Genomic DNA, 12,803 nt, shown 5'->3' with positions numbered 1-12,803 from the left:
TTTCTCTCTTTTTCTCTCGCTGTCTCTCTCAAAAGTAAATAAACATTAAAAAAAAAATCGCAGCCTAGGCCCACCTGGACCTATTAGTGAGACGGGCAGTGGCAGGGAGACCAGGCAGCTGAATGTTTCAGGATCTCCCCCCACCCCCTTGTGATTTTTAGCATAGAGTCCAAGTTGAGAACCATTAACTGGAGTAAGCTAGTGTAATTCTGCCTTGTCTTCCTTCCCCTTACGGAGTTGCCTCCTAGAATCTTTTCATTCCTTGGGTCTACTCAGTCTAAACCCAGACCCTTCTTTCCAGCCTGGCACTGGCCAACAACAGCACCCTCACCATTGGCACCATCGACGAGATCCAGAAGCTGCACATTCGCACGGTCCCCCTCTACGAGTCCCCCAGGTGAGAGCCAGGGGAGGAGGGCCGCGGAACGAGACCATCTGGGTGTTGGTGTGGGCGCTTCAGACCTGTTCTGAGAGGCACTGTCCACGCCTGTTCTCCAGGAAGATCTGCTACCAGGAAGTGTCCCAGTGCTTCGGGGTCCTTTCGAGCCGGATCGAAGTCCAGGACACGAGCGGGGGCACAACCGCTCTGAGGCCCAGTGCCAGCACCCAGGTGAGGGCATGGACACAGGAAGGTGGCAGCGCCACAGGGCCGGTAGACTCTTCGGTAAAGGGTCGCGTCATGGGCGGCTTTGTCAGCCCTGGGGGAAGAGCTGCGCTAGCTGGCCATTATTCTCCCAGGTGGGCTAGCGGGGCTCCGGCATCACCGGGTCACAGAAGCAGGCCGCGAGCTGGACGCGGCGCCCCCCTGAGGGGGCTGGGAAGGATTTGGGGTGAGTGCGGCAGGCTAGGGCTTTGCTGCCCCGTATGCAGCCTTGCAGGATGCATATTCTTCTTCATCAATTGGGGGGCTTCGTAGGTGTGAATAACCAGGGGCAATGTTAGCGTAACCCGCAAGAGGCGGGGTTCAGGGCATATGCTAGCCCTGGGGCCTCGGGCAAGCCTACCTCCAGGCTTCTCATCTGCCAACTGTGGGTGACGGTCTATGGCCCCACATGACAGACTCAGCGGAGGTGTCAGCTGACACTTTCACTCTGCGGGTTCTCTGCTTTTGTTGCTCCCAGACGTCTGTGCTGGGACCTTCTATCCTTCATCCAGAGCACAGGATCTTTACGCTTTTCTTTTTGTTTCACGTGCTTCCTGCTCTTCCCATCGAGAGAGCTGAAGTCCCTCCCCTCACTGGGTTGCCTCAGTTCCTCATCAGCTGTGTTTGAGTGACTTGGCCTCCCTGTCTTAAGGGTCGTTAGTAACCCTGAGACTTCTGTTTTGGACAGCTGTGGCAATTTTATATGGAATTTGGCTCCTTGTCCTCGGTCCCCGTGTCCTCTCCGAAGCTCCCTGTTCTTCAGGCTCCGCCCGCGCTGCCCACCCCGAGCTTTCCTCAGTCAGGTCCGCTTCTGCGCCCTGGGCCTGGCTGACACCCTCCCGCCGGTGTGGCCAGCTCCCGTGCTACATGCGAGAGGGGCCGTGTGCTCTGTGTCCCCAGGCCCTGTCCAGCAGCGTCAGCTCCAGCAAGCTCTTCTCCAGCAGCACGGCGCCTCACGAGACGTCCTTTGGAGAAGAGGTGGAGGTGCACAACCTCCTCGTCATTGACCAGCACACCTTCGAAGGTGCACACGGACTCTTCCTGTCACATGGGGCCTGTGCCCTCCCTCGGCTGGCCTGTTCTGGGCTCTGATAGGTTCTGGAGTTTGGCAGACCTCGTGGCCAACCATCCTAGGTGGAGGAGAACTGGGGGAGGGGGGGAACCTCTGGGCTGGCCAGGAGGCCAGGGTGCCGGGCCACCTCCTGTCCACATAGGCTGGGGAGGGACGGACACATGCCGAGGAGACAGGTGTGGCAGGAGGCAGTGTCCCGTCACAGCGGGGGGACTCCCCCCCGAGCACAGGGGCGGGTATCTGTGTGTGCGGCTCAACGGCCAGTCACAGCTCCCCGTCTCCTTGCAGTGCTTCACGCCCACCAGTTTCTGCAGAACGAGTATGCCCTCAGCCTGGTCTCCTGCAAGCTGGGCAAAGACCCCAACACGTACTTCATCGTGGGCACGGCCATGGTGTACCCCGAAGAGGCGGAGCCCAAGCAGGGTCGGATCGTGGTCTTTCAGTATTCCGACGGTAAGCAGGCTCCGTCCCCAGCTGTGAGGTTTGAAGTCCTGGGAAAGTAAGCAGACCTTGTGGGTTCACAGCCTCAGTGAAGTGCTAGATGGGCTCAGACTAACTGTGGGGACACGAGACTTCCGCCCAAGCTGCTGATGATCTGAATGAGTTTGGGGGAGGGGGTGGCGGACCCACAAGTAAAACCTAGTTTGTTTCTTCCTTTTCTACTCTTTGAAAGGAAGACGTGGGGAGAGGTGAACTCGGGTAAGAGAATCGAGTGGCCAGAAGGGGAGGAATCCTAGATTTGCTTCCCACTTGGTTGCTCAGCCGGGAGGGCCCTGTTGCACCTTTCCTGCTTTGTGTGCACGTCTGTCTCATCTCCCTGCCCAAGAGGGTTCCCAAGACTCACCATCAACCCCAAGATCTCCGTTCCCATGGCCGACATGGAATTTGGTCTCCATCTTAAGAGTCGGATCTGCAGTTTCGGAGGGTTGGGGAGGCAGATCTTGGACTCAGCCTGGAGCCACTGCACCTGATGTTGGGGTTCATAGTTGTGGCAGGGGTGCTTAACCCTGCCCCAGTAGACACTGACTCTGCTTCCTGCATTCAGACGTGCAGTTTGGGAGCAGGAATCTGAGCCAGAGGGGTAATTGGGTTCTTCTGATGAGTTGCAGGTGGGCTCACGGAGGAGACTCAGCCTCTCTTTCTCCCCTCAGGAAAGCTACAGACGGTGGCTGAGAAGGAAGTGAAAGGGGCCGTGTACTCTATGGTGGAATTCAACGGGAAGCTGTTAGCCAGCATCAATAGCACGGTGAGGCTGCTTGGTGTCACACCCTGGGTGGCACTGCACTGCCTACGGTCTCCTTATGTTCCCTGCCTATGTGTCAGATACTGAGGTTGACAGAGGTGGAAATGGGGGCACAGCCGGGCATCTGGGGAGCTCAGGTTGGCCCAGCTGTTTGCCTTGGTTACGTGAGCTGACCATGTTTGTCAGATCGAGTGCTGTGGGTATTGAGGACGGGCTGCGGCCCCTGCACTTCCGAGTGTGCCAGGGCAGGCCCATTTCGCCTGTGGAGCAAGGCGAGCCAGGCCGTGTGACCCTCGTTACACCCCGAAACACTGGTCCCACGAAACAGTCCTTTCTCTCCTGCCATGACTCCTCCTCCCTTGCAAACCATTTTTTAAAAGTTTCATCGTCGAGTATTTTGGGAAGTACTGCGTCCTGGGTCCCCTCTTGGAGCTCCTGGTGCATCGTGGGATGGTGAAGGTGCTGAGAAGCCTGGGAGTGAAAAAGCATCACCTGAGTCCTTAAATCACAACTTTCCGGTGGTTGTGTGTGTGTACAGCCCGTTCACCCACTTGCCGTGTGCCTGGTGCTGTTCAGGTGCTAAGACAGAGCACTGAACAAAATGGACTAGCAGCTGTCCTCCGGGGCCTGCGGGCAGCTAGTGCGTATGACAAGAAATACACGGTGAGAGAGAAAACCGGGCAGGGACTGAGGAAGTGCTGCAAGGAGCACGGGGTGGGATGGCCATTTCATCACGTGTGGGGGCGGGTTTGCTGAGACAGTGACATCAGGCCAGGTTCCTGAGAGAAGGGAGGGGGAAGCCGAGTTGGAGGTGGGAGCTGTCCTGCTGTCTGCTCGGAGTGAGCTGGGCCGTGCAGGGAGGTCAGGGGACCATCAGGGCTGGACGCACAGAGCCTGTAGGCTGTTTAAGGACCTTGGGTCTTATCGTGAGGATGGAAACTTCTGGAGGGTTTGAGCAAATGCTGGGATGTGATTGGACTTCTGTCTTGGAAAGATTATTTCACGCCTTGGAAAAAGCTGGAGGAGCTCAAGGGCAGCGGCAGTGAGATCCGTCAGACCCTCGCGGTGATGCGGACAGTGGCTACGGGTTTCTGGGAGCAGGGGCACTGACGGAGGAGGTGGCGGGGCTCCGGGCCGCAGGCTTGAATCTCCAGCCCTTCCCTTACGCACAGGATGGGGGAGGGGCCAGCAGGTCCAGGCTTCTAATCAAGGGGACCAGCCCACATCCTGAACCATCCCGGAACCACCAAGAGTCACCTCATTAGAACAAAGAACAAAATCCTCCTGGGAATTTCCGGGGGATTTAGGAGCTCAGTGTAAACTGCTGCTCTCACTTAGGGAGTTACCAGGGTTTCAGGAAGGCTCTAGGTTGGGAATTGGGGGCAGAGACCAAAGATACTTTTCTGTGTCTCGTGGGGAAACCAGAGGTTTCCTGGTTTTGGACTTCCTGCGTTTCTGTAGTCTTGTTAGTGAAGATAGTCGCTGGATGGGCCAGAGATGGCAGGGCGGTGGTTACAAGGCAGCATTTAAAGCCTAAAGCCTGCAGTGTGGACGAGGTCCCTAAGATCACCCGTGTGTGAGAGTGGGTTGAGAAGAGACCAGAAGGTGGAGCCCTGGCATTCTCCAGCCCATGAAAGTTGGGGTGATTTGGAAGAATGAGCCAAATGCAGAAGGGGTGATGAATAAAGTAGAAGAGGAACCAAGAGGAAGACTCTTCTGGAAGCCATGGAAAGAATTTCGGGTGGGGGCAAATGGGTAAATTGCAAGTAAATGACTACCTGTCAGAAGTCCGGTAACGTGAGGATTAAGAGTGGGCTCTGGGTTTTGCTATGTGGAAGCTGTGCTGCCCTGGGGGGGCGCGGGGCGGGAAGCTGGTAGAGGAGCGTTCCACCAGGACCGGGGGGGGGGGGGGGGGGGGGGGGGCGAGGGAGTGTGCGGCGAAGGAGAAGAGAGTAATGGGGAGACTGAGGGTCGGGAGGGAGAGTAAGGCGGCAGGACAAGAGAATCGTTAATTTTCCAAGCTTGGAAACGCGGCTGCGCGTGTCTGTGCTGACGAGAACTGTCCATTCCAGGAGGTGCTGGAATGCTGTGCTTGAGTAGACCAGTGGGAGGAGGGACCCGTCCCCCGTGGGCCTCCGGTGGCGGAAGCACCCCAGGTCCTCGCTTGGGTGTGTCCACCCTCTGAAGGAGCCGGGGGGACGGGTGGAAACGGAGGGACGGGAGGCTTCAGGAGGTGTGGCCCGTTGTCTCGAAGTACCCGGCTCGTGGGAGGAGCTCACTGCCCGTGAGGGGTCTGAGAGGCGGCCACGCCAAGGACACAGGGTTCTGGAATTAGGTTCAGTGGCAGGATCTGAGGGTGACCGCTGGATGGACGAGTTACGTGAGGAGAAGCGGGGTCAGGAAAGGAAAGGCGTCGGTATTGGGTCTTCTCTGTGAATGTAGAAGTCAGGCAACAACCCCAGGAAGGCTGTGGGTGGAGAGTGGTGGGGCGGGGGGTGCATGGCTGCTTCCTGCTGGCCGGGCTGGGGGTGGGGGTGGGGTGGACCTCGGGACTGGCACATCAGGGAGGAGGCAGGGAGCGTGTGGAAGTCTTTCTGTCCTCCAGCCCCGCGGTGCGGGGACCGTGGCAGGGAGAGGGTGAGAGGGTTCGGAGTCCTTGTGAAAGAGCCACGTCTGAGGGAAAGGGTCCTGGCCGGAGAGGAGGCTGCCCAGTGGCTGTGCTCCAGTGGGCTCAGAGCCTGTGCGTGTGACGTGGGGCGGGGGGCGAGGTCAGCATGGGAGGGGGGGTGCAAGGTCCCGTAGGCAGTGTCTAGACCACTACTGTCTAATGGAGACACCGCAGGAGTTGTAGGCGTAAGTTTAGACTTTCTTGTTGCCACATGAGTAGAAGTAAAAGGCAGATGCAGTTGATTTGAGGAATGATTTGATTTTTTCGGGTCTTCTAATTTTATTTTATTTTATTTATTTTTTTAAATAGTTTATTGTCAAGTTGGTTTCCATATACCACCCAGTGCTCATCCCTACAAGTGCGCTTCCCCATGCCCATCACCCCCCTTCCCCTCCCCGTCACCCCCATCAGCCCTCAGTTTGTTCTTGGAATTTAAGAGTCTCTCATGGTTTGCCTCCCTCCCTCTCCCCAATATTTTTCCCCTTCTCCCCCACGGTCCTCCGTTAAGTTCCTCCTAATCCTCCTATACGTGCAAACATATGGTATCTTTCCTTCTCTGCTTGACTTATTTCGCTCAGCATAACACCCTCAAGTTCCATCCATGTTGCTACACATGGCCAGATTTCATTCTTTCTCATTGCCATGTAGTGTTCCATTGTATAGATAAACCACATCTTGTTGATCTATTCTTAGCTGTTGGACACTTAGGCTCTTTCCATGTTTTGGCTATTGTTGAGAGTGCTGCTATGAACGTTGGGGTATATGTGCCCCTGTGCATCAGCACTCCTGTATCCCTTGGGTAAATTCCTAGGAGTGCTTTGGAATGTGTTTGTTTTAATGCAGTAGATGTGAACTGTTATTTCAACATGTAATCAATGCAGAAATTATTAGGGACATATTCTGTGACTATTATTCATATAGAGACTTCAAAATCTGCTTTATGTTTTACCCTTGCAGCATGTCTCAGTTTGGGCTAGCCTCATTTTAGGTGTTTTGTAGCCACGTGTGGCTAGTGGCTGCCTCATTAGAAGCACACAGAACCTGTTGGGTTAAGAGTGGACATCTTGGAGTTCTGACCTTGGTGTTCACAGTCTCCAGAGCAGATAGACTCTGAGTGGAGAGTGAAGGGGAGGGGGCTGTTGGCCTGAGCATGTGGATTCAGCCCCGTTTTTACTCTACTGTTGGGGTGGGCTTACCCAAAGATGATGGGCTCTGGGTACCCTTGGCCCTGCCGATGGAGGTGTGGTGGCCATTGTAATGGTCATACGTGGCTCTTGGAGGGCAGGCATCTTTTGGAGTTCGGTTCTTGACCCGTACCCTGAGAAATCATGGCTTAACATACTCTGTCCTGGAGTCCCTGTATGTGCATAAGCCTTGGGTGGGACCACCTGGATCCCGGGGCCTGCCAGGGCAGGCTTCTCCAGGGACTGGAGTCTGCCTTCCTCTGACTGGGTTGTGCCAAATATGAATCTGTCTGCTGATTATAAAGGGTCTTCATTAGTTGGGAGGTGTGGTGGTAACTGAAGAAACATGGCAGTGGAGAAGAAAAAAGGGGGGAAATCTCTGCGTGGAGGGGTGGCCACAGATCTAGTGCTTTGACCCCTTCCTTCCTTCCTCTCTCTGTTTTTTTCTCTTTCTCTCTGTCTTTCTAGAGCACACACTCGTGCGAGTGGGGGAGCAGGGAGAGAGAGGGAGAGAATCTTAGGCTCCATGCTCAGTGTAGAGCCCAGTGCAGGGCATGATCCCATGACCCTGGGATCAAGACCTGAGCCTAAATCAAGAGTCGGATGCTCTCAGGCACCCCTGGAGTCCTTTAGTTATTTGACTGTGTTTCTTTTGCACTTCCCATGCTATTTTCTATACTCATTGGGTTTGCGTCAGAATGTTCTAAGAACATATGTTTTGAGAAGGGTCCAGAAAAGACGGTTTGTTGGGAGGTGATCTTGTTCCTTTCTGATCAGGATATTGAAGATAGATTTTCTTTTTCTAGAAATATTTCTGTAGGTCAGTTATTCACTGTCAGTCACAAGAAGACTGTCTTTTGTCGTGTCCTTAGTATTGCTTGCGTTACTCTTTATTTAGTATTTCTTTTTTACATGGACTCATTTTTTTACGTAAAGGAAAACTGTATTACCAGTTTGATGTGCTCGCTCCATTTTCATATTTCATAAGTGTGTAACACCGAAGTGAAATCTTCACGCAAGTACTGCAGCAAACCCGTTCACGTCCCATAGTGCACTCTGCTAAATGGTGCTGCAGGTGGAGGATTGAAGAGGGTGACGGTGACCGATCTGAGAGGCTGGGGGCCCTTGGGCTGAGAGAAATGGGATGCCCTTCCCAGGTGCGGCTTTATGAGTGGACGGCGGAGAAGGAGCTTCGCACCGAGTGCAACCACTACAACAACATCATGGCCCTCTACCTGAAGACCAAGGGCGACTTCATCCTGGTGGGCGACCTGATGCGCTCCGTGCTGCTGCTGGCCTACAAGCCCATGGAGGGGAACTTTGAAGAGGTAGTTGGGGCGAGGGCAGGCTTCTCATTTACGAGGTGGCCTCCGTGAGTGTTTCTCCGCTGGTGAGGGGTCATCAGGCCCAGTGGGGGCAGAAGGCTTTCCCTGGAGCACACGTTCGGCATTGGTTAGGTATTTTCAGAGCCCCCCCCCCCCCCCCCCCCCCCCCCCCCCCCCCACGAGTCTCCATTCAGCTGCAACCAGACAAGATGTGCTGGCCGGGGATTGGGGATTGGGGGTAGAATCTCTGTAGAGCGGCCGTCATCAGACACCGGGCCGTCTCTTCTGCAGGGCAGGCTCTTGGCTTCCGGCCAAAAGACCAGTCCGAGAACTGGCTTCCATTGCACACTGCTGATTATATTTTCTTGCTGTGCCTTGTCTATTTGAAGATTGCCCGAGACTTCAATCCTAACTGGATGAGTGCCGTCGAAATCTTGGATGATGACAACTTCCTGGGGGCTGAAAACGCCTTTAACTTGTTTGTGTGTCAGAAGGATAGGTGAGTGACCAGCTTTGGGGATGGTGGGGAGGGGGCAGGGCCCGTGAGTGGTGGGTGAAGACGCCGGGTCCTGCCTCGGGGTCGAAGCGCCTCCTCACTGAAGTGAAGGTCTTCCACAAGCGAATCAAAGCCACGGCAGTGGGCGTCTGCAGACTGGCTCCTCCGCTGGGGAGCGCGTGGGTGTGCCAGGGACGCCGAGTACACGGTGTCCCCTGCCTGCCGTCCCGGGCGGGGGCGGGAGGTCCAGGGAGTGACTTTCTCACACTGCCCTGCAGCGCTGCTACGACCGACGAGGAGCGGCAGCACCTGCAGGAGGTCGGTCTCTTCCACCTGGGCGAGTTCGTCAACGTCTTCTGCCACGGCTCCCTGGTCATGCAGAACCTGGGCGAGACTTCCACGCCCACACAGGGCTCGGTGCTCTTTGGCACAGTCAATGGCATGATTGGTAAGGCGGGCCCCCGTGGGGCATGCTCCCCCACAGACCCCCGTGCGGAGGGCCAGCTACCGCAGAGGGCCATTGCCAAGGCGTTGACTGGCTAGGGCCGCCCCCAACTCGGGCCCCTTGGCGCCACTTTCCCCGGCTGCCCTCGGAGTGGGAGGCTCGCTGTGGGCTCTGCAGCTTCCGGCCCCCCTTCTTCTCCAGGGCTGGTGACCTCGCTGTCAGAGAGCTGGTACAACCTGCTGTTGGACATGCAGAATCGACTCAATAAAGTCATCAAAAGCGTGGGCAAGATCGAGCACTCATTATATCCTTCCCAGGTCCATGTCCCCACACAGGTTGACAGCTGCATTATCCGAAGCTGCCCCTGGAAACCGCTGTCATGTAGGAAATGTCCTGACTAGCTTCCTTAGGGAATGGGCTCTTGTGGTTTTTGTTTTGTCTTTTTTAATGTCTATTTTGTGTGAGCAAGTGTGGGGTAGGGGCAGAGAGAGACTCCCCAGCAGGCTCCCCACTGTCAGCACAGAGCCTCATGTGGGCTGGATCTGAGGTATTCATGAAATTATGACCTGAGCTGAAATCGAGTCAGATGCTTAACAGACTGAGCGACCCAGGCACCCCTGTGTGTGTGTGTGTGTGTGTGTGTGCGTGCGCGTGTGCGTGTGCGCGTGCGTGTGTGTGTGTGTGCGTGCACGTGCATGCTTGGGTGCCCGTGTGTGTTTAATATACTTCTGGAAAAATTCAAACACACAGTAGTAGAGAGAATAGTATAGTGAATCCCCACATTCTTAGCACCCAGCATTCCTAGTTCTTCTTGGAAATGTAGTCTTTGTGTTCTTGAAATATGTCTGCACCTGGTCTTTCTGACCTTACATATCAAACGGGAAGTTTAGATGACCACATAGCAACATGCTTTCGGAGATCTTGTTGGGGACCCTTGTGGGAGAGGCTGGTGGAAGAAGAGGGGAAAAGTGAAGAAGCCGGAAGCTCCAGGAGCCCAGGGATCAGGCACCTGGGACACCCAGGCTCCAAGTACTGCTGGACATTTGCTTATTCCTGGAGATGGAAAGAGTTGTCCCCAGGCAGGAGGGCGGAAGGGATGCCGGCCTGTTCCCAGGCAAGGTGGCACCGCTCTTGCCCAGGGCGGAGGCGATAGGCTGGTGTGTAGGCTTTTGCTAACCAGCAGGGCTTTTGGCATGCCTCTTGTCTCACTGAGCCTCAGTTCATTCATCTGTGAAGATCAAGGCTACACACTCAGAAGCGTGGTTCTTCCCAGGTGTGCACATCGGACTACCTGGAGCACTTATAGAAAATGTCCGCATTTGACCAGACTCTATGCTAAGGGGCGCCTGATCTGTAGTTGTCTTCAAGTTTTTTTTGTTTTTTGTTTTTTGATGTTCATTTATTTTGAGAGAGAGAGAGAGAAAACAACCAAGCAGGGTTCGTGCTGTCAGCACAGAGCGCATCATGGGGCTCCATCTCATGAACTGTGAGATCATGACCTGAGTTGAAATCAAGAGTTGGACACTTAACTGACTGAGCCACCCAGGTGCCCCTGATCTGTGGTTTTAAAAACATTATTTTGGAGATCACTCCAGCAGAGAACCTTAGGATCAGGTGATAATTGTTTTTTTTTTATTTTGTTTATTTTATTTTTTTTTTACAAATAGTTTATTGTCAAGTTGGTTTTCATATAACACCCAGTGCTCATCCCCACAAGTGCCCTCCTCCATGTCCATCTCTCCCCTTCCCCCCCCACACCCATCAGTCCTCAGTTTGTTCTCAGCATTCAAGAGTCTCTCATGGTTTGCCTCTCTCTCCCCCCACTAATTCCCCCCTTCTTCTCCCCCATGGTCCTCCATTAAGTTCCTCCTAATTCTCCTATACGTGCAAACATGGTATTTGTCCTTCTCTGCCTGACTTACTTCGCTCAGCATAACACCCTCAAGTTCCATCCATGTTGCTACACATGGCCAGATTTCATTGTTTCTCATTGCCATGTAGTATTCCATCGTATAGATAAACCACATCCTCTTGATAGGATCAGGTGATAATTTTACCTCAACCTTTCAGTTCCAGAACTGTCCAAAAAGCATATGTTTCCTGTTCTCATCCTGGTGATCGCTTTAGATCACAGTCTTGGGCAGCAGCAGGGGTGGCTGGAGTCAGGCTGTTTGCAGGTCATCCCACGTTCCTTAACGCGCCTGTCCACCTGGAGATCCTTTCATACTGAGCGAAAGACAGAACCGGCCACCGGCTTCATCGACGGAGACCTGATTGAGAGTTTCCTAGACATCAGCCGGCCCAAGATGCAGGAGGTTGTGGCAAACCTACAGGTGAGCCACGCGATGGTCAAGACAGTGACCCAAGCCCGTGGCGGGGCCAGGCGCGCCGAGATGTCAGAGGGAGGGTGCCTCCTGCCTCCATTCCCAAGTGCCAGCGGCCCTTTCTCAGTAGTTTCCTTCCTGCGGGGGAAGGTGGAGTCTGAGGGCAGGGGGATGTGGCTGAGGCTCGTGGCACCGTACTAGGAACTTCACCCATGTGACGTCTGTGCTCAAGAAGTGAGGGCATGTCCGGGCACGTGCAGGATCCCTGGCAGCCCCTGGATGGCAGGCAGGGTCCGGATCCTACAGGGAAGAGACATTTCCACAGTGTAGTTTCAGGGTCTGGCTCACTGGAGATGGTGCCTCTGGGGAACATTCTGGAAGGGAGAGAAAGGTATGCTAAGTGGTGGCCTTTGAACCAGCTTTGCTATCAGGAGACCTTGCTGATGTGTACCTTTAAGGAAAGGTGTGGGTTTCTGATGAGACCTTCTTCCCTGCCATGGAGTATTGCAGGCAGGGGCATCTTGCTGTGACTGTCTCTTTCCCTCGCTCCCTGGGGGAAAGAGCGCCCTGCTGGCCCTCACAGTCCTCCCCTTTCCTCGTTGCAGTACGATGATGGCAGCGGAATGAAGCGAGAGGCCACCGCCGACGACTTGATCAAGGTTGTGGAGGAGCTGACGCGGATCCATTAGCCAAGGGCTGGGCTCCCCTTTCCCAGACTCTCCCCAAAGGCTTTGCTCTCCTGCCCTGCTCCCCTCCCCCACTGCTGTCTTCTCGGCCAGGGGGAACCTTTCCCTCAGCCAGCTGTCCCAGAGGCCACAGTCTACCTGTGTGGAAATGGGGATTTTTTTTTGAACTAAAACCAGTTCACTGGAGACCTGGGAACGGGGTGAAGGTGAAGTGTTTTCTCTCTGGATTTATACCGGTCTCAGATGATTCCAGCCATCACTTGGGAGCAGCAAGCCTTGATTGGCATTGCCACTTGTCCTTCCAGGGAGGTTTTGCAGCTTTGGGGCTGAAAGGAAGCGCTGTGTGTGTGTGTGTGTGTGTGTGTGTGTGTGTGTGTGTGTGTATCACACTCATGCCATTGTCCTCTGCTATCTTTTTATTTAGGTTGGGGGTGTGGGGAGGCTGGGGGGAGGGGGGAAGGGGGTGGGAGGGGTTCATTGTCTCTGAAGTGAGAGCTTCCTTTTGCTTTCTCTGTTGCCTGAGAGCTTTGGGTCTGGAGGCCTGACCACCAGGCCAGAAGCAGCTCTGAACCTGGAGATGGTGGGTGTCACCCAAGCCACAGCCTTTTTTGTCTCTGGGGAACTGCCTTCTTCAGAGGGAAGGAGGTCGGGGGCTGTGAATTGGTTGTTAGTTTCTGAGTTTTACCAAATAAAGTAGAATCTAAGAAGGAAGATGAA

The 12,803-nt window shown here is 54.6% G+C and overlaps 1 protein-coding gene across 1 annotated transcript in view; it reads left to right on the top strand.

Annotated features, from left to right (window-relative positions):
* DDB1 (damage specific DNA binding protein 1) overlaps positions 1-12,803 on the top strand; it is a 30,494-nt gene extending 17,691 nt beyond the window's left edge. Inside the window, exons 17-27 of the mRNA XM_039253503.1 lie at positions 302-397; positions 499-610; positions 1,544-1,667; positions 2,004-2,168; positions 2,867-2,961; positions 7,968-8,138; positions 8,525-8,634; positions 8,910-9,079; positions 9,278-9,380; positions 11,286-11,409; positions 12,006-12,803. Coding sequence (XP_039109434.1) covers positions 302-397; positions 499-610; positions 1,544-1,667; positions 2,004-2,168; positions 2,867-2,961; positions 7,968-8,138; positions 8,525-8,634; positions 8,910-9,079; positions 9,278-9,380; positions 11,286-11,409; positions 12,006-12,089 — 1,354 coding nt within the window. The 3' untranslated portion in view covers positions 12,090-12,803. The remainder of the gene's footprint in view (positions 1-301; positions 398-498; positions 611-1,543; positions 1,668-2,003; positions 2,169-2,866; positions 2,962-7,967; positions 8,139-8,524; positions 8,635-8,909; positions 9,080-9,277; positions 9,381-11,285; positions 11,410-12,005) is intronic.

The sequence above is a fragment of the Hyaena hyaena genome, unplaced genomic scaffold (assembly GCF_003009895.1).
Source record: "Hyaena hyaena isolate Hyena2069 unplaced genomic scaffold, ASM300989v1 scaffold_456, whole genome shotgun sequence".
NCBI classification, from domain to species: domain Eukaryota; kingdom Metazoa; phylum Chordata; class Mammalia; order Carnivora; family Hyaenidae; genus Hyaena; species Hyaena hyaena.
The sequence above is the reverse complement of the archived record's forward strand: the minus strand, read 5'-3'. Positions and strand labels throughout refer to the sequence as shown.